General features: G+C 35.4%; 2 protein-coding genes across 4 annotated transcripts in view; both read right to left on the bottom strand.

Moving 5' to 3' along the window:
- The window catches only part of LOC134840496 (cilia- and flagella-associated protein 54-like), a 28037-nt gene extending 15090 nt beyond the window's left edge, over nt 1-12947 (bottom strand). For 2 of the 3 annotated variants that reach the window (XM_063856332.1, XM_063856334.1), the window contains exons 1-12: nt 12772-12947; nt 12347-12501; nt 11415-11509; nt 10329-10355; nt 10060-10083; nt 9509-9673; nt 5964-6117; nt 5311-5447; nt 4260-4429; nt 3751-3865; nt 3242-3384; nt 328-437 (exon numbers count right to left, since the gene is read on the bottom strand). In XM_063856332.1, the coding sequence (XP_063712402.1) occupies nt 328-437; nt 3242-3384; nt 3751-3865; nt 4260-4429; nt 5311-5447; nt 5964-6117; nt 9509-9673; nt 10060-10083; nt 10329-10355; nt 11415-11509; nt 12347-12501; nt 12772-12936 (1460 nt within the window). In that variant the 5' untranslated portion in view covers nt 12937-12947. The remainder of the gene's footprint in view (nt 1-327; nt 438-3241; nt 3385-3750; nt 3866-4259; nt 4430-5310; nt 5448-5963; nt 6118-9508; nt 9674-10059; nt 10084-10328; nt 10356-11414; nt 11510-12346; nt 12502-12771) is intronic. The other variant, XM_063856333.1, reaches the window with a different exon arrangement.
- A 2240-nt stretch (nt 12948-15187) lies between these two features.
- LOC134839966 (cilia- and flagella-associated protein 54-like) overlaps nt 15188-20212 on the bottom strand; it is a 251236-nt gene continuing 246211 nt past the window's right edge. Inside the window, exons 40-48 of the mRNA XM_063855594.1 lie at nt 19976-20190; nt 19421-19658; nt 18784-18946; nt 17927-18133; nt 17400-17593; nt 17030-17174; nt 16297-16517; nt 15548-15634; nt 15188-15220 (exon numbers count right to left, since the gene is read on the bottom strand). Coding sequence (XP_063711664.1) covers nt 15188-15220; nt 15548-15634; nt 16297-16517; nt 17030-17174; nt 17400-17593; nt 17927-18133; nt 18784-18946; nt 19421-19658; nt 19976-20190 — 1503 coding nt within the window. The remainder of the gene's footprint in view (nt 15221-15547; nt 15635-16296; nt 16518-17029; nt 17175-17399; nt 17594-17926; nt 18134-18783; nt 18947-19420; nt 19659-19975; nt 20191-20212) is intronic.

Genomic DNA, 20212 nt, shown 5'->3' with positions numbered 1-20212 from the left:
ATGATGATCGTGTGAGGTGGGGCAAACGAAAAAAGAGCCAAGAAACAAACGCGTAGATGATGAAGTACTTATAATAAAACTAACAACTCTCAGGAAAAAAAGTATTTTTTCACAAAAAACCTGATTGGTGCGAGACAATAGGCAGAAAAGTGTTGCATAGCAATCGAATCTTCAATGTGTTTTAAGTGCAATGGAATGATGGGGGGTCCCTGATGTGCGAATTTTTTGGCAACCAATCAGAACTAATAAACCATAAGTTCGATGGACAGCTTAAAGGGTATTGATTAGGTGTCCTTCGCCTGTGAGAAAAGCAACACGTTGGAATACCTTGCGGAGTCGTAGTTGACAGACATTCTGCAGAGACAGTGGCCTAGTCTGAGTTTGATATGAGCCAGCAGTGGCAGATAAGTGGTCGAGAAGAGGTTCTTGATAGGGGCCTGAAACAGTTATGATTATTGCTCTGACACTACTGATTAACAATTTAGCTATCTGACGGCCACAACATTGGTCCATCAGCAGTTGCTTGCAATTTTTTGACAAGCATTTGGTAAATTTTGCCTAGTTTTATAGATCATGATTTAGAAAAATAAATCAAGTTTCAGAAGAAAAATAGCTGAAAATTTTCATTCAGTAATTTAGAGTCATTACATTTAGAAGTTTATCAGTTAAAACACAGACCAAAGCAGAGCTTCGTAACACTTACAAAGAGCACAGAAACATGTACCCAACAGACAATGGAAAAGTGTCATTGAACGCAAGAAAACTCAAACAAAATGACTTGGTTTTTGAAGAAAACAAGACTGCTCGTATCAGGGCGAAGCCCTGAATGTTCCGACTGCCTTTTAAAGTTTATGGAGCATTAATAACATAAAAAAAATTGAATGTAATAAAACAAAATGAATTTTAAACGTAATTTTAAACGTAAAATAATAAAACGTAATTTTTTTTTCTGAAAATTGAAATTTTTTCTGAAAATCATCCCCCCGCACCTCATATAAAGTACAAAAGAATAGATTTTGCTGCTAGTAACAATCAATTATGGCAAATAAGTTTAATTCAACCAATTTGGAATGATTTCTAGAACGGATTAAATATTCGATTACGCGTTAAAAGCGCGGAATATATCGCGCGTTAATTGTCCCACATGCCAATCTTTAAACCACCATAACTTTATGAAAAATGATCACAGGTGAAATATCTTTTCAAATTTAAGCTCAGGACAATACCTTTTGAACGATTAAAAAAAATTCCGTCAAAAATGGCTAGTTAAAAAGTCGAAATTTGTCTGAAGAAAAAAAAACCCACCCGAGCACAAATATTCCGTCACTTTCGTATCGAAAGTCGGAACAAAAAAATGTTCAAAATTCAGAGAAAAATTATATGGTCTTAAAGCTCCATAAATTTCCAGAAAAAATTTTGTTGACGGCGGATTACAATAAAATTATCCAAATTTGGGAAAATAGATCAAAAAGGACTTTTTCCGCTGGAAAATTTAATAATGAAAATCCACTTTTTGATAATAGATTTTGCGTCAATTCAGCATTGGTAACTGAAGAGCGTATTTGCTTTCCTTTTAGCCAAGAAACATGAATTGAATTCAAAAATAACTCGAAAGTCAAACCGCAAAAGACTAAATTTGGTTTGAACAAACTTTAACAAAAACCTGAAAAAAAACCAACACGTTTTATAAAAGTTACTTCACTACGTTCATTGAGACTTTATAAACTGAAAATCTCTGAGCTTCAAAGATCCAAGATTAACAAGGAAAATAACAGTTAACTCAGAAAACTCAACGCCACTATTGTGAAAGAGGGATCAAATATTCTATAGATAAAAACGTAGTAGGTTAACCGGTAGCAGGATAATTTACCCTCTGCCATTTTACCCCATACCATTTCATCGTCGATAACAATTTAACGTAGGCCAAATTACCCATGACAAATTACTCCACAAATAAATTTTATCCTTTATCACACTAGGTGTTAGGGACATGCATGAAAGTGTTAGTTCATTTGAGTTTTACGATGTAGACTCAAATTTTGTCGACCGAAAAAGTAGCTTTTAACACAATTAGCAGGTTTTAACCCCCAACAACAGTAATTAAAATAGAAATGAACACCAGACTCGCATCAATTTATTTATAGCAAAGTATACACTATAAGCCAAATGACACGGGGATGCATAACACAACAAAATCGCAAAACGCTTATCATGGAAGAAAATGAGTTCACGAAAAAGCAAGAAACCAAGAATGGCGAAACGATATAATCAGGTTATTTTTATGGTTCGTTCATGCTTTGAACTCATTCGGTTTTTCTCATTTGATCTGTTCGGATATATTCGGTTTCGGATTCTTCAAAGAAATGGGATAAGTTCTCATGCTTTAATTATAGATTATTGGGTAAATTGGTTTGCGGTAAAGTGAAACATAGTGTAAGATAGTATAGGTTGAAATAGAGTTAAGCGTCATGAAACGAATTAGTCAAGTAAAATGCAAAAAAAAAGATAATCAGCCAAAAAATGCGAAATTCTTAAGAACTAAGACTGCTAGCGATTGAAAGATCTGAGGAAAGAATTAGCGATGTTGAAGCCTACCATTGCGCATCTTGAAAGTAAAACTGACTGTTCGGCGCAAAATTACAAACTTTGCCTAATTTGTTTCAATTAGCAACAAAATTACCATTTAAAAACTAAAGTTTAATATTTAAGAGAACGTACAATTTTAGAAAAATTAGGTTTCATTAGCCAGCCTTTATGACACATCATTGTTTCAACCACTTTACGAAGTGAGAAGAAACTATGGAGTAGGGTGTTGCTTTTCCAGCCGATTTTGACTATTCTAAAGAAAACTTATTCGGGGATCATATTAAAACATTTTCAGCCGTTTTTCAAATTCTTACAAACTGCCTAGACTTTGTCAAGAAAAACTTTTAACGTTTTTTTTCAGGCTATGGATTTTTCAGACCGAAAATAATAAGCTAAATTTCCCATCCCATTGTTGTTGTTTTTGTTCATAGTTTCATATACAATTAACTGGTCCCCATAACCACTTCAATCTTCTCTCAGTAACTGAAAGAAACAACCAAAATTCTAAAGTGAAAAAAAAAATCAGAACAAAAAGTTCTCTTTTATATTTTATATCTTTTATATTTATATTCTCATGTCTCTTTGGTATATTTTATTTTTTTTATTCTCATAGACGCATTCGAAATGCTTTGTTTGCAAACTGTACACCACTCGCCTGTATAGTGGAGTATGACTCATCCTCTCTCCTCTTCACCATCACCTCCCCGTACTTGAAGCCAAGCTCCACCGCAAACTGCAGGGCCTCCGCATAGGTGTTGTAGATCTTCTGCGCCATCCTCTCGTTCTCCAGTGAGTCATCTACGCAACAAAGCATACAAATAATTCAATATAGGCGAAACTTGTATTTCCCTTTAGAATCCACATCATTAAGGCTAAACATAAAAATCTTTTTGTTGTTGAGAAAGATGTCAAGAATAATGTTTTATAAATAAAAATCTGCACCTCATGAAGGTCGTGAAAATTTGCAGACAATTAAAATAAGGAAAAAATGGGAAACAACTGCATAAGCAACCATTACTAAAATTCATATGCACAGATTTTCTTTTCCTAGTTGATAAAAATATCATAATTAATGATTCCGAGTTAAATCTAATGTTTTCTCGGGATTCGTCATCGATACGAGTCAGAAAAGGAATTTAAAAAGGTAAATTTCGGTTCAGTAACCTGTCTTCTGGAACCAGTCGAGTGCCTGCAAGTCTCCATGGAGTACTTTGGCACAGATGAAGATGCGATATTCGAACACTGAGGAGACACGTTGGCCAAATGCACTGATGCAGTCCTGCAAAAAAAAATGCTTAAGAAGATCAATTCTCTCGCTTACTAAATCCTCTAGGAAAAAATCCCCATGTATAAAATCCAACCAGATACAATCGCCGGAGTTAATATTTAATCAATTAACCGAGAACTAAGGAAAATTAAGTTCCAAATTAACTTTTTGAAATAATTTTTTCTTATTTGAAAGGATTTTAAGTCTTGCGAAACAATAAAAAATTCAGACGTTGTTTCAAAAAAATATTTATGTAAAAACATATCGCCAAAATTGGCTGGATTTCATAGGAAGAGAAAAAACTCCCAAAACATATAAAGAAAGTGTTTGTCGTCTTCACTTTAAGCTTTTTTGAAATAATGCAACAACTCTTTTCAACTTGTTGTCTATTCTAATGTGTACTCACCAATAGGTTCTCCATGATGTTGGGAATGGGTTTTCCTTCTTTCAGATCTAATAGTGTGGCCAAGTAGAGATACTGAGCAGTGAGACTGTTGTCCTCATATTTCTCCGCCTCCATCACTCCCTCCGCACAGTGCATCCGACACCCGCCCAGCTCATCTATCCACACTTCGCCTACAAACGCACAAAAATACAAACTACAGGATCAGTGGCAAATTGGTAGCCAAAAGTTGGCATCAAAAATAAGTGGTTCCAGGCCCACCCAATTCATTTATCCACACTTCGCCTACAAATATACACACACACAAAAAAAACAAATTAGGGGAGCAGTGGCAAAATGGTATTATTTCCGACTGTCAGTCAAACGGTCGGAGGTTCGAGGCCCACACAACTCATGTGGACAATTTTAACCACTTAATTTTTGATAAAAAAAAGTCCCAATCTGAATTCTTTGGTCTGAGATTTAAAAAGATGAGAAAAAAGAGATCATATCACGTTAAAGTTATGGGAATTTTGATAATTGTTAATGATTGACACTTTTTCAAAGTTATCCCATTAAGAGAAAAATAGATCAAGAACTTCGTAATCTTTACACTTTTGCTCTTCGATAGGGGAGATTGCCTTCATTTCAACAAAAGAAAAATGAACTCAATGCAAAAACAAATCAAAACTCAAACAGCTAAAAGTCAAATTTGGACAAATTTTTTTTCCTGAAAAAAAAACAACAACAAAAAAACCATCGCGACCTATATAAGTGACAACAACTTCTGTTTTTTACACTTAAGGAGTTTCTTACTTAATGAAACAAGAGAGCAATTGCCTTTTAAACAATTAAAAGGAAAAAATAATCGAATTTCTCACTTTAAATTTATAGTACTTTTTGAACCAATTGAAAAAATAGCAGAGCAGACCTTCAAACTCAGATTTATTCAAGGTTGTTCTGACAATTTTACGGGCACTTTAGCGTCTCTTTTCTCTAGATTATCGTAATATGCTGGCCTTTTTTCGGCTAAACGATACCTACTAAAAATAAGTTACAAGATGTGTCGACGTACCTCCAATAGCACCCATCTCCCTCACTTCCTCCAACAGAGCAGAGGTCAACTCCAGCCGGATATTCATCCACAGCTTCATGTCCAGTCTCACTCTAGAGTCTACATCCCAGAAGTTGTCCGTGTTGTACTTGTGGTCACTAAACAATCACATACTTAGACATGCGAACAGTCAAAAATTCCTTTCATTATTTTTTCTTCAAAATTTCGCCCCAAACAACTATATTCAAAATAATGTTTTTGGCTAAGGCTTCCCATTTTTACGGTTTCCAAGTTTTCAAAAATGAGTTTGAATAACTTTCACAATCTGAGTCCATTCATGCAAAAACCGTGTTTCAGCCAGTACAGTACCAACAGTTGCACCTAAAGATGCACTATTTTCCTAACACAAAGAATAGAATACCCATTTCATTGAGTTTCGTCAGATTATTGTACCATATCTTAAGTAGAATAGTTGGATGCCCGAAAAAAAAAACGATACATCAAAAAACACCCTCTTCGGTGAAGTTCAGAAAACGCATGGTCGTTTGTTCAATAGTAATTTTAGTCATATAAAAAAATTATGGAACATGCAAACAGTCTTTTTCATATTTTTCATATATGTTGCTTTCAACATGCACCAATTGTATCATAAGTTATCAGTTCTTTTCCTTCACCTGTGGTTGAAGAGAGGGTGTTTCTGGAGTGCGTTGAGTGCCCGCATGAGGTGCAGTGCCTGTTCTGTCCTCTGCTGTCTCACTCCGTAGATCCTTCCCAGTCCAATCAGAGACTGGATGAAGAAGTCCAGCTCAGAAGGGGACAAGTCCGATACTGAAGCACGGTCAAAATTCAAAAAGACTAAAACTATAATCTAGAATGCTTGCAGTCGTCTTTGAAGTGATAAAGAAAAAATAATTAACAAACCACCGTCGTTAAAAAACTCAAACAAGACTGCTCGTATCAGGGCGAAGCCCTGAATGTTCCGACTGCCTTTTAAGGTTTATGGAGCCGTAACAACATAAAAAAATCAATGAAATAAAACAAAAAGAAATTTTTTTTTAATTTGAAATTTTTAATGACAAATCATCCCCCCACACGCCATATAAAATACAAAAGGATAGATTTCGCTCCTGTAACAAATCAATTATGGCAAATCAGCTTCTTTCAACCAATTTGGAACGATTTCTAAGACGGATTAAATCTCCGCTTACGCATTAATAGCGCGAAATATATCGCGCGTTAATTGTCCCAAATTGGCCAAAATGGCAATATTTAAACCCCCGTAACTTTACGAAAAATGATCACAGGTGAAATATCTTTTCAAGTTTGAGCTCAGGACAACAATACCTTTCGAATGATATAAAATAATTCCGTCAAAAATGGCTAGTTAAAAAGTCGAAATTTGTCTGAAGAAAAAAAACCCACCCCGAGCACAAATATTCCGTTACTTTCGTATCGAAAGTCGGAACAATAAAACAAAAAACCGATTTGTTTTCTGCGTTTGATATTTTGGAAGCAATGAAACGCAACCTAACCTTTCACGAGCAACACGAGCTTTCACGAGCAACACGAGCAAGAAAAAAGCAAAAAGTAGCTCTAAACCTAGCTCACAGACAGTTGGAAAAGAATAAAGGAACGCAAGTAAACAGAAAAAAACTTTCGAACTTCCAAGAAAAACAGATGGCCTTAAAGGTCTTTGAATTTCGGAAACAAAATGTGATTGACAATTTTTCGATAAACTTAACCCAATTGGACAGAACTGGATCAACAATTTTGTTGTTTATTTCGCTGGGAAATCTAATAATTAAAATCCATGTTCAAAATGAAAATTCGATTACGTTTTTCGTGACCTTTACACTTTGGCTGTTCGATAGTGTAGTTTGCTTTCCTTTTAACAAAGGAAATGAGTGTAACTTAACAAGAAATCAAAAATCAATCCGCAAAAAAATAAATTTGAGACTAAAAAAAATTTAAGATTTTCTTGAAAAAAAAAAACTAGAAAAAGTATCAGACCTATATAAGAGTCTGAAACATGATCATCGACTCTTAAAAAAGCGCGAACGTGAAGTAATATAAGAAAAAGCGAAAGAAGCATGGAACAAATCAAATTTTGCTATGCGTCAGCACCAAACCACCGATCAACAGATTCTGAGTCTCACATCCACGCATCTGCGCCATTGTCGCTTGCAAATATTAGCCAATAATCAAGACGATTGGACATGTGCTGTCAATGCTATGCGGCAAAGCGCCATCAAATGAGCAATTTTATTTGTTATGCTCACTTTTATGAGCTGAGTTAGAAAAAGAGAATGTTCGTAATATAACACTGCACTAGCTAGCTCTTGCGTGTAATAAGTGCTACAATTAATTCACTGCTGGGATTTTATGCTTGCAGACATTCAGTGGGATTTCCTGCTATTTATTAGATAACGAAACTCCAATTGTGTAACCTTTTTTTAGAAGTTACGCATTTTGAGTTTAAGGAAAAGCTTAGATTGAGTTTATTTTTGTCCATGAATATAAAACAAGACTGATATCGTACCAGGACAAAACCCTGAATGTTCCGAATTAACTGGCTTCCCACTAGTCTCGAGTAGTTTTTCGTAAATAAATTATAAATTTTGGACTACCAATATCGAACATTAGGTGCTGAAATTTGAGTCGTATACAGAATTAATATTTAGACCAAAATTTTTGTCACATTACGGAGTATATGTGATCGTGATGATTTTTTTCTCCAACTTTTGACAAAACTTTTTCAATCATTCAAAAAATAAACGCGGTACTGGTTTCTGGTTGGTCAATATTTCAATCGCAATTAGTTTATCTTTTAAAAAAGTTTAAGTATCAAATTAGTTTCAACCAACTACCCAAATTACCTGATAGGCGGTTGCACCCTCCCCCGCCTAAGGCATGATAAGAATATCAGCGTAACTGTGTGGCCAGTACGTGGTAGGGGTGGTCAGCCCTTTAACTGATATCCTTTTTGACCGCCTGTAAATTCCCAATTTTGGGTCTGCTTTCGTGTAAATTGGTTAACTTTTAAGTATTGTGCAGTTTTTTGTAGAGTTCGATTTTTGCTTAACTATTATTCCAAAATTGGAAACATAATGAGTTGTATAAAGTTTTATTATGCTTAGGCATTTTTGGTTCTGTTAATTTTAATTGTTTTATGTGCATTTGAAAGGAATTACTTATAAGTCGTCTAACGAAAGCTTTGATGTTTTGCCGCATGTGAAAAGTTTTTGCGCGCACGTTTTAAAACTTTAAAATTGTCTGAATAGTCTTTGGCCGAATTGTCTCACTCATTTTGACTGAATTGTCTTAATTTGAAATTGGCTGAATTGTCTGTGGCCGAATTGTCTGAACGCGGAAACTTTACTTTAAGCAAAATATATTACTTTGTACTTTACATAAGGGGGATGAACTTTACGTGTGGGGGATGGTTTTCAAGAAAATCTACAAATTTTTTTTTAAACTTCATCAATTATTTTTAATTTAAAGTACTCTATAAAAACTGAAATGCGGTCGGAGCGCACACTAAACGTTGCTCCAAAAAACGTTAAAATGAAACTGCTGTAATAATAATCTACAGTTTCCTGTTATAAAACTTGCAAAAACAGCATAGTTTCTTTTTGGCTTAAAAAACGCCTTTTTGGCCAGTTTTTTCAAAAACTTGCCTACGGCGCAGAAAATTTGGTCAAAATGGGTGTTTATAGTGATTTGGTAGAGTTCGGAAAAACAATTTGGTCGACCTAAAAAAACTATAAGAAAAGGTCGACAAATCTTCGATTTTTTTTTGAAAATGCGCCCCCCCCTCGAGAAAATCCTAGATCATCCACTTATTTTCTCCATATTTTTCATTTGCCTCAAAAATTAAAATAGCTTAAGCCAAGCCTTGCCGCCACTTATTCACAAAATCATTAAACATAGGCAACTGAAAGTTGGAAAAGTAATGAGAAGAACGAAACGGAAAAAAATTACTTGTTTTTTTAAAAAAACTTCAACTTCCAAATTTTCAAGAAAAAATATATGCCTTCAAATCTCTATGAATTTCACGAAAAAAAAATATGTATGACCTTTTTTTGATAAAATTCCTCAAAAACAAAAAAACACCAAAAAAAACACTACGTTCATTACTCTTAAGCCTTAATTAAAGGTTCCAGAATAATATTACTGATATATGAAAGGTTTGAAAGGAACGATTTAAAAGTAAATTAACCTGGAGTGGCACTGAGTGTAGTGCATATGGCATTGAGATCCTGGTAGGCTGCATCTAGTAGCAGACCGGCCACTAGGCCGAAAGTAGGCTGCGAGTTGGCACTGGTCAACACTCGAGTTACTCCTGACACTTCGGCCTCAGCGTCGCTATTAGCATCGTCCTCTTCTGCAGAAACATCATGTTTAATTTTTCCAAAAAAATGAAGAAACCAATAATGTGCAGTTGAAGACAGAAAAAACAGCAAGACAACAATTGACAGTAGTGCAGTTTCATGTGAAGTGTAGATAGAAAAGAGTATTTTTAAAATAAGAACAAAAAAATTTCGGTTACCCGTCACCATAGATTTAATGAAAAACAAAAAAAAACATTCTGCAATTTATGTGCAAGAAAATGGATGTTATCAGCAATGTGTTCCAACAAGTTTTAACTTTCCCACTCAGATGATAATTTTTGCTCCAAATAAAAAAGTCAGAGTATTTGTGTCTTGTTTTGAAGCCTTGCCAATAAATGTTAGTATATTGAGACAATAGATTAATTTGATATCTACTTACTAAATTTGTCATTGTCCACCGAATCTATTAAACGAAAAGTGCAAGCGCATTAAATCGAGCTAGATAAGAAATCGACGACAAACTATAAGAAATACACCAAGGAAGACCTACTCTACACACCTCAGATTAGACAAAAAATCAAATTATAAACAAAAAATTAAGAACTTCATTGATATGCAAAATAAATTGACAAAACAAAAATGTAAAATTCAAAAATACTTTCAAGCATCTTTGACAAACTTAAAACTCGACATGCAAATTTCTGTTACCTGCTTCGATTGAGCGAATCAAGTTATCTATTAAAAATAAAAACTTTTTAAGAAACATTTCGCAGTTACGGAGTCAAAATAAGTTAAAATATAAACAATTTGGTACAAAATGTGATCCAAATATAACAGAAACGACCAAAAAAAATTTCTCGAACTTGATTGTAAGTTATCTTTTGTGCCAATTTTCAGACACAGTATAGCAATTGCCTACAAATACACATTTAGTTATCGTGTTGCTAAGCTAACATGATCTTTTCAATTTGAAACTAAATTAACGTGACCAGTTACCGACGACAATTGAAGGCTTTTCCGGGTTAGTTGTCCCTGTTCAAATATGAAAAAACATATATCGAAACATATAAGTGCTGAAGAGAAGCATTAACTATAACCTATAAGAAATTGTCGGCTACTGAAACGTTTTTTTTTTGAAAAAATCTTCTTCTGATAGATAATCTTTATCAAGAGCTAATGGACAGGTTTTAGAAACTTTTACTATAAAAGATTATTTGGAATATCTACATCAATTAGCCCGTTGATCGAGTTGTATTTCGGAATTTGAAACTTTACTTACTGCGGGGTGCTAAATGATAGGAAATATCGATGAGTATCTTGATTTTTGGAACGACTTCTATAAAATATTTGAAAATGTAATTTATGTGAAACAGATAATAACGATATTCTCCTGCAAATATGCCTGCTGCATATCATCACTTTTAATTTTTTTTAAATCAGTGCTCGTTTCTGAAACATCCGCCGTTTTACGAAATTTTTTTTCAAAAATTGCATAATTTTGAATCAATTTCGCAAGGTGCGATTCTCTACTAAGAGCTGAAAATCTCAATAGCTTATAAGATTTTTTCCAAGTTCCGCCTTTCTTGGTTAAATAAATGCCTTAAAAACTTAATAATTAATGAAATCTTTAAAAAAATTTATACAGACAAGTTTCGACGCAAAATATTACCTAAGTTAATATCAAACATCAGTTACACGCCCGAAACTGATTTATTATCGAAAAAAAAACACTGGATATTAATCTCGATCATAAATTTGTCATAGCGAATAGTAAGTGTAATGACGTCATCGTACCGAGTAGCTGCTCGACTGTTCGGCCCCCCACTCTCCTCACTTTCTTCTTCGTCTTCTTCTGCTCGTCTGCATCCGCATCCACAAAATCATGCGCACTAAAAAATTAAAATACAATTTGTTTTGATTGTCAATAGTTGGAAAAAATTTGATTTTTTTAATTTCAGACAGTTGAAAAAGTGTCAATAAACTCAGAAAACCCAAAAAAATGACTGAGAAAATTTCCTGAGAACACTTTAGAAATTAAATCAATAGATAATTTTTTCCGCTATAAAATCTTACAATCAAAATCTACCCTCTCGTAAGACTAGTCATGACCGGAGAAAAAAAAGTCTTGCTAGATTTTGGGATAAGAAATTACGGATTTCTTCAACAATTTCCCCATTGCATAAGGGTAATAGCTTCGTGTTTCAGTATTCATGCGGGTTCATATCCGTTATCAGATAACATAGGAGGAAACTGTCATGCTAAATGAATCAAAAATAACAATAAATCAAATTAAAAGACATGAAAACACCAGATATATTTTTCATTTTGTGTAATAAGGAACTTGTGCTCAAGAATAGAAAATGCAATAAAAACAACATAAAATGCATTTTAAAGAGAGGAGGGCAGAAGAAGGCAAACCTTTTCGTGGTCTTTTTGATTTTAGGCTTGATACGTCTGAAATAGATTCGAAACATGAGGCAAACAGCATTATTTAAAGGGGCCAAAATATGACTAATGGTCAAATGGTATTACTGGAGACGCACATAATCGCATAAATACTGACTCTTTTTTAGTCTTTCTATAAAATCTATAAAAAAAACAGAACTTGACATTGAAGTTGACATAAATAATGTAAACTAGGAAAATACTTAAGTTACATATTTGAACAATGGGGGATTCGAACTCCCTCCCACGGAGCACAAATCAGCCAAACAAAATTCACTAACTGGAATTTGGAGGTGTCAGTGGGAATGCATGAGAATGAAGCAGCAATGGCAATTCGGAGGAATGACTGAACTGTGGTCACTTGACAGGTCAATTCGGGGCCATAAGTGGTGGCTAAGTGAGCGCTCAGCCGCTTTTCGGCTAACACCTCCATCATCTGAAACAGCCATCTGATTCAATTTTTTTATGACTCTCCGGGACATTATGCCGAGAAAGTATGCTCGATTTAGACTGTTGAATTCAACGAATCGGTAATAAAAAATGACGTAGGATTGAAGTTGCACATAAAAAATGAAGTATGATTGACTTCCATGGTCAACGGAAACCAGAATTTATCCTGAAGCCTGTCCATTGTTTCTCTAAAGTTTAGCCAAACTGAGAAAAAGCAATACTTGGAATTTTTCGATTAAGAGACATGGTGACTCACCTTCAGGTTGCCCGTTTCGAATATGGGTCTAGTCTGGTTGAACTTGAGATTGGGCAGAGGGGCTTCTAGACTCCTCCAGCCTAGTACACTCTCTATTTGGGGCAGATTGGCCCCAAACAACACCCCCTTCATCATTTCACACGCTGGGGCGTAGAGCTGCAGCATGGTCAACAGCCGGATCTAAACACATCATATTCAAGACATCACTCGATAGATTGAAGACACCACTCGATAAGCAGCTAAAAAGCGGGCTTTTTGGATGTTCTATCAAAATGGGAAATTTTCGGTCCTTTCGAAACGTGTTCTGATTTGCATGAGTCTGATCTCTAACGAAACGAAAATGACAAAAACAAAAGACCCTGGCCTAGAAAAAATCAGGAGTCAATAAAACTTCATCACTACTGCGAAAGTTACAGAAACACCACGATAAATATAGCTCTATCACAGAATCTTCGAGTCAACTTCTTACAGACATATTATCGACCGTAATTTTGATAACTGAGTCGCCCTCTTGAATGTATTGCAATAAAACAATTTTGACCCAGCGATGAAGCCAAGATTCGCATCATTTCCAATCCAGAACATATGCCAGTGGTGTTTGGGCGAAGAAAAGTGACTTGAAAAAAACTGAGGCACTTTTGATACTTGGAGAGTATGTTTTTGCTCTTTCACACATGTTCTTTCACGACAAGGCATGAATGAAAAATGAAATATTGGAACGCATGAATGAAAAAAGAAATCATATGCATAGTTTCCCGCACTTTTCCGGGCTCTTTCACAATTTTCCGGGCTCTTTCACAATTTTATGGCATCTTTCCCTCAGCAAGAGCAAAAACATACTCTTCAACAGTTCGAACATAGTTGAAGTTGGCCTCGGGCAAAAGAGCCGCACTCGGGCACTGTGCCCTCAGGCCAGGCTCTTTTTCCGTCGGGCGTCTTTCAATTATGTTCTAACTACTACGAAGAGTAGCTATTTTAATATTTGAAATTTTTTTCAAGAGTAGGCACAATCCAGCCATTCTCTAACACACCAATGAGTGATAAAAGCACATTTGACAACCAAACCAGATGAAGAAACCAATTGTCAGAAGAAAATAAAAACGAAAAAACTCTGAGCTTGATAAACATTTTGCTACCAGATAAAATCAAGATTTCAGGCTACCTGATTTCACATGATTATGACTAGTGTAAAAGTCAACAACACGGTTCCGTTCATGGCTTTTTTGCGATTGAGAGGAGAAATAAAAGACAAAACAAAAAGTCACAAAGTCGTCCTAAAATTTCACATCACAATTTTTTTCAAAGAAAAAATATCAGCTAAATTTCCTTGGAATTCATTTACCTGTAACACTAGAAAAATACAAATGGAATACTATAAATGTTAGTAAAAATTGTTTATTTTGCCACAAAAATGTGCTGCGGCAACTAAGCTGACAAACATAGCCAACAGAGAGTTGTAAAAGAATAAATGAACGCAATAAAAATAGATAGCCTTAAGGCTCTTTGAATTTCTAGAACAATTTAGACTGACACTTTTTTTGATAAAATTAACCCAATGTGAGAAAACTGGATCATAGGTAAACTTTTGATTTCACTGGGATATGTGATAATTAAAAACCATTGTCGAAATTAGAAAGCGATTTTCGTGACCTTTACACACTTGCTATTAGATGAGGGAGTTTCCTTTTTTTAACGAAGGGAGAGATCTGAATTTAAAAAGAACTCAAAAGTCAAACAGCGACAAAGTAACTTACAACGTGAACAAACTTTAAGATTTTTTTTGGAAAAAAACATCGCGACCTATACAAGAGTCTGAACTACGTTCATCGACAATCAAAAATGAGACTTTTTTAGCCGTCTGTCTCGATTTGCATAAATTAAGTTTGAGGAGAACACGCCAATTAAGACAACTGCCAGGGTTGAGTTCGCAGAAACAAAAATTAAGCAGCAGTATGTAAGCTGGCAATAACTGAGTAGATATAGTTGGGCCTAAAAAATTGTTGTCGTTAAAAAATTTGGGCTATCAAATATTTTGAAACTAATTTCGAAAATCTACGTCCTCCGAAAACTCACACAAGCGTGTAGAAAACATTTCGCAATCAAAAAACTCAATACGAGTTGACTGAGCCAATATCCTAATAGCCGAAGACTTTTCTACCAAAAAAGCAAAACAGCCAACAGACAGTTGGAAAAGAGTCATTGAACGCAAAGAAACAAAAAAATACTGATTTGTTTTTTAAATTTATATTTTAGAATTTCAACGAGTAAAATAATTGGCCTTAAAGCTCTTTAAATTTCCAGTACAACTCATGATTGACACTTTTTTGATGAAACTAAGCGAATTTGAGAAATATGGATCAATAGGTAAATTTATTATTTCGCTGGGAAATGCGATAATTAAAATGCATTTTCGAAATTAGATGTCAATCACGTGTCCTTTACACTTTCGCTGTCCAAAGGAAATGAACTAAACTTCAAAAAATCAAAACTCAAACCGAGTAAACTTGAGCCAGAACAATTTTTAAGAGTTAGTAAATTTACAATCAACATTAAAATAAACTTATAATATAATATTTATTCAACTTACAGACATGCTCAAAATACATTTGTTAATGACGAGATCAGAATTGACTAAATGATTTGAATGATTTTGTAAAAAAAAAATTCAACCTGAAAAAAATTTATGTCCTGATTAATAACACTTGTGAATCGCAAGCGTAAGAACTACAAAACAATATCGATAATAGCTAATGATTTAGATAGATTGTTGAGTTACCTTAGTGAGTCGGGTGAGCACAGTTCGTTTGAGGTCACGACAGGCATGGGCGCAGATGAACTCACACAAGGTCAATGTAGGTAGACTCTGAAGCAATAAAAAAAGTTGTTGATAATTATAACGCTTAGAAAATTATATACATGCAATGCATATAAGCATATACAATTTCAACTTAAGGTCCTTTAAAAGCCAATAAAAACTAAATAATCTATATAGACCTTACCAAGACCATTCATCCACGAGGGAAAAGACCAACATACAAACTGATTAGAAAATTATAAACAAATATTCATTATTCTTCTGAGCTGGCATATTCAGAACATAGCCAACAGACAAGAATGAATGCAAGGGCAATGAAACAACGAAAACTAGACTTGTCTTTTGAAAAAAAAACGTCAATTTTTGAATTTTGAAGAAAAAAATATATGGTGTCAAAGCTCTTCGAACTTCGACAATAATTTCTGATTGACATATGCATAATAATATTAAGTAGATGAAATGTTCATGACCTATACACTTTAGCTGTTCGATAGTGGATTTTGTCTTCCTTTTAACAAAGGAAATGAACTGAACTAGAATAGAATTCAAAAGTCAAACGGCAAAAAAAATCTAATTTGAGCGCGAACAAATTTTAGGACTATTTCCTGAAAAAAAATCATCGCGACCTATATAAGAGTCTTCACGACGTTTATTAACACTGAAAAAAGGCAATAAACTTGCACCGGTATGTGTGACTAATGATAACTAACCGTGAGTCGGAAATTATTCCTGTCCAGCTCATTGACCACATACAACAGACTAGACACCAGTGTCCTTGAGTTGCATCTGAACTGGTCCGAGGTTATGTCCAGACCTGGGAGGAGATCTGTCATGGCCTTGGATCCCACTGCTGTGGTGTAGTCTGGTCCGATGGAGTAGGAGGCGTAGTCTATGTCCGACAAGGGATAGGGAAGACTGGATCGGAACACAGCTGAAATTGATGACAAATTGATGTGAGTTCTTAATTCGATAGCTAAAAATTCCGCAAAAAACAAGTAAAGCTCTCCTTGTGCGATGACGTTATGGTTGTTTTAAGCAAAATCTGTGATAAAAATAAGAATATTATAGAAATCAACAGTTAATGAGGCCCTATTTTTGGTTAACGAGAGCGTAAATTTCGAGACATCAGCAACTTCCCAAAACAATCTTTTGCGCCAAAAATACCCTATAAAATTTCATTTGTATATCCTTTTTTAAAAAGTGTTTTCTAAATATAAATTAAATGAAGTCAGTTGAACTTCCTGAACGAACGAAATAATAAATTCAAAGTATCAAAAAATTAAATAAAATGTATCTAACTACAAGATGAACATTGGAGATAAAAAATTTAAAAGGATAAGCGACAAAGCCAGCTGACACGCAGAAGCGTACCCTATGTCATAGGTAAATTCCTGAACTAACCAAAATAATAAATAATTTCCAAAAGTCTCTTAATAATAAAACCTTTAAAGCATGCGGTGGCGAAATGGAGCAGGTTTAGCTTGGAGTCCACTTTGGACTTGTGGATGTACTGGGCTATCTTGGACACCAGGATGCCAACCATCAGACTTCCCCACACGCCACACTTGTCCAGTATGACTTGAGACGTCTAAGAAGAGAAAAATATACTTTAAATCAACATCATTAGCATATTATCTCATTTCAACGCCCAGAACCAAGCATACGTTAACTAAAGCTGTAATTGCTCAAACTCGGGATAAATTAACACAATTCTTTTGATTATGAAAACCTTTGGACTGTTTTTGAGAATTTCACTTGTAAATAAGCCACTTCAAAATACAGCCACATAAATTTTGTAATCTAAAGAACCCACCTCTTTATCGCCTAGTCTGGATCTGGTAGCCTTTTTCCAGTCCTTGATTACGTCGCTGCTTCTGAAGAGGATGTCAATGGCGTCACTCCACACTCTGTTGGCCTCTCTAAAGTTGCCCTGGTGCAAGTAGAGGTTGCCCAGTTCATGAAGGGCCTGCACCTGACACCCGGTTTCTTTCTTCGCCGAGAGCAGATCTGCAGAAAAGGACAAAACACATCCTTCATTTATATCAAAAGTCTTGAAACAACAGAAAAAAACTGTTCAACCAATTTTCGCACTTAAGTCAACAGAACCTTGACGATACTTTAAATCATAATGATACATGAAGAATGAAGTTACTTTAAAATAAAATTGACTACTTACTTCTAAATTAACTATGCCAGCTTTCTTGTCAAAACTTTTGACGAAACAGATATACTGGTATAACATTTCCCTAGCATTCTTCAGTTGAATAAAATATCCTCAGTTTTATACTTATAACGTGAAATGACTAACAAAACACCTATTTAGAGCATTAAAACACGCACCGGATGCATGTTGGTATGCCTTGATGACAGTAGCCAGTTGGTTGGGAGAGATGGCACAGAACTGGACCTCCTCCAGTCTCTGGAACCGGACTCCCTTCACCTCCTGCGGCACAGGGGTGGGCACATAAACTGGGTTTTCATCTATCCTCACTTGCTGGCTCTCACTTCGAGTCAGTCCAGACTGGCCGGCTGGGTCTTTGGCACCACCTAAGAAAAAGTTTTCTTTACCTATCACCCGTATGCTCTTTTGACCTCAGTTTTGAAAATTTGGCCAAAACAACGTCTTTTTAGTGCTTTAGGAGAATCAATTTGGTCGACCTAAAAAAAGGTCGTCAAGATTTTCGAAAAATTTTTGAAAATCCGCCGCCCCCCCTCGAGAAAATCCTAGATCCGCCCCTGGTACCGAGAAAAAGATTATTCAGCCCTATTGAAGAAAAACTCAATGATTAAGCACATGCGAACATTGTCCCTAGTAACGATTTTTCTCCATCCCTTGGCAATTGATGAAATAGTTAAAGAGATCGGAAAAGAACTCAGAGATCAAAAGTTAATGAGATTTTAAGATCTGAGTTTTCAATATGATATATGACAGGGGCGAATTTTCTCCTCGATCTCAGCTAGATGATTCCGCTGCCATTTTAGTGTGGTTGCTATTGATACAATATCGCTCTATTTTAGAAAAAAGTTATTATGTCTAGTAGAAGCACAAAAAAATAACACAATAAATTAGATTCATCAATAACTCAAGGTCATCTGCAACTGAGCTGAATCATTGGAGCTAAATGATGTCGCGCCATGTAAATGTGTCTTCAAAAATGTCTATACGACCAACAAGAGTGATTTTTTCCCAGACATACCAAGATGGTGTCCTGCCATGTAGAGTGCGAGTAGTCGCCTGGCGTGTCTCAGTGCGTGGGAGAGGAACTGGGAGTGGTCCATGGCCCTGCCCACTTCAGCAACACTCTCCTCTATGTCCAGGGGCACGCTGGCCACCTGCAGGGCACGCACAGGTGAGGGAGCCTGAAAAAAAACGGTGAGATGAACAACCCATTTTGAATGAAAAGAAACGTGAAATACATGTGAAATGGATGAACGAATTGAGGTGAAAAAAAGAAACGGAATATTTTTTAGTTTTTGTGAAAATCTGGATGAGCAAATTAAAAAGAGCAAATAATTATTAACTATTTGTTCTGTTTTGGATGAAAAATCTTCATAAATACGTAAATTATGAGTTTTTCTTGAATTTGTCGAATTTTGACAATAAGTTTTCCCATTTTCTGTTTTCAATTAAATGATTTACACATATTTTCAAGAAATAACAAGCAACAATATTTAGGTTTGAGGACAAAGCAGAAAATGGTTATGTTTGATTTATATTATTCTAAGCCACAAAAATAGATAGTTTACTCTATAGCTACGATATTTGTGTACGTCTTGTATCGAAAAAGTTTAAAGAAACAATTCTTTTTAGGAAAACGCAGCTTTCGATCTAACCTGAACATTCGCTATCTGTCTCAGTTGCATTCTGTTCGTGTTTTCATCTTCGCCCGGAGGCAAGTTCACTCGGAACACAGGCGACTCGTACTTCTCCGAGTACACCTGTTGTCGCGAGAGGGCGGTGGGGGCGAACGAGGGCTGGGGGATGTCTGGCCCATTGTGGTCCAGCACTCTCTGGATCACTTGGTGCTGGGAGAATATCAGGAGAGGGGAGACTTGCTCCACAAATCGACAGCTAGATGGAAATAACAGAATGTTATTAGCACCAAAATAGACTCATCAAGAATGCTCTCTGAGAACATTCACATAGTTTACTTAGAAGAATGTCTAAAATATTTGAAATTTGATCAATGTATTACTGTTCTCGAAGTTTAAAAAACACTGCTTGACAAAGTCCAAAAACAATCAAAAATTTATTGCAAGAGATTTTTATTAAGAAATAATAATATAAAGGCAAAGCAATTTGTCTTTAAGAAGAAACTTCTGTTTGTCAACTAGAATCAATGCAAAAATGCCTTCAAGATATCCAATTTCGACTTTGGTTGACCTTACTTGGTAATGGCGTTTATCTTGAATGCCAAGTCTGTCATGGTCTCCCATTGTTTGTTGAAGAACAACAGCTCCAGAGTCCTCAGGAATATCCTGTAAGCGAAGCGGGCATCAAATAGAGTGAGGTCGTCCGCTATCTTTTCGAAGGACAGTTTGGATCCGCCCACTTCGTCCTCTTGAGTGCCAAACACACTGCTTTCCATAGTTCTCTTGGGCTTCTAGAACATTCAATGACGTCAA

This window comes from Symsagittifera roscoffensis, chromosome 2 (genome assembly GCF_963678635.1).
Source record: "Symsagittifera roscoffensis chromosome 2, txSymRosc1.1, whole genome shotgun sequence".
Classification (NCBI taxonomy): Eukaryota; Metazoa; Xenacoelomorpha; order Acoela; family Convolutidae; genus Symsagittifera; species Symsagittifera roscoffensis.
Note: the sequence above shows the minus strand (reverse complement) of the source record. Positions and strands in the feature narration are given on the sequence as shown.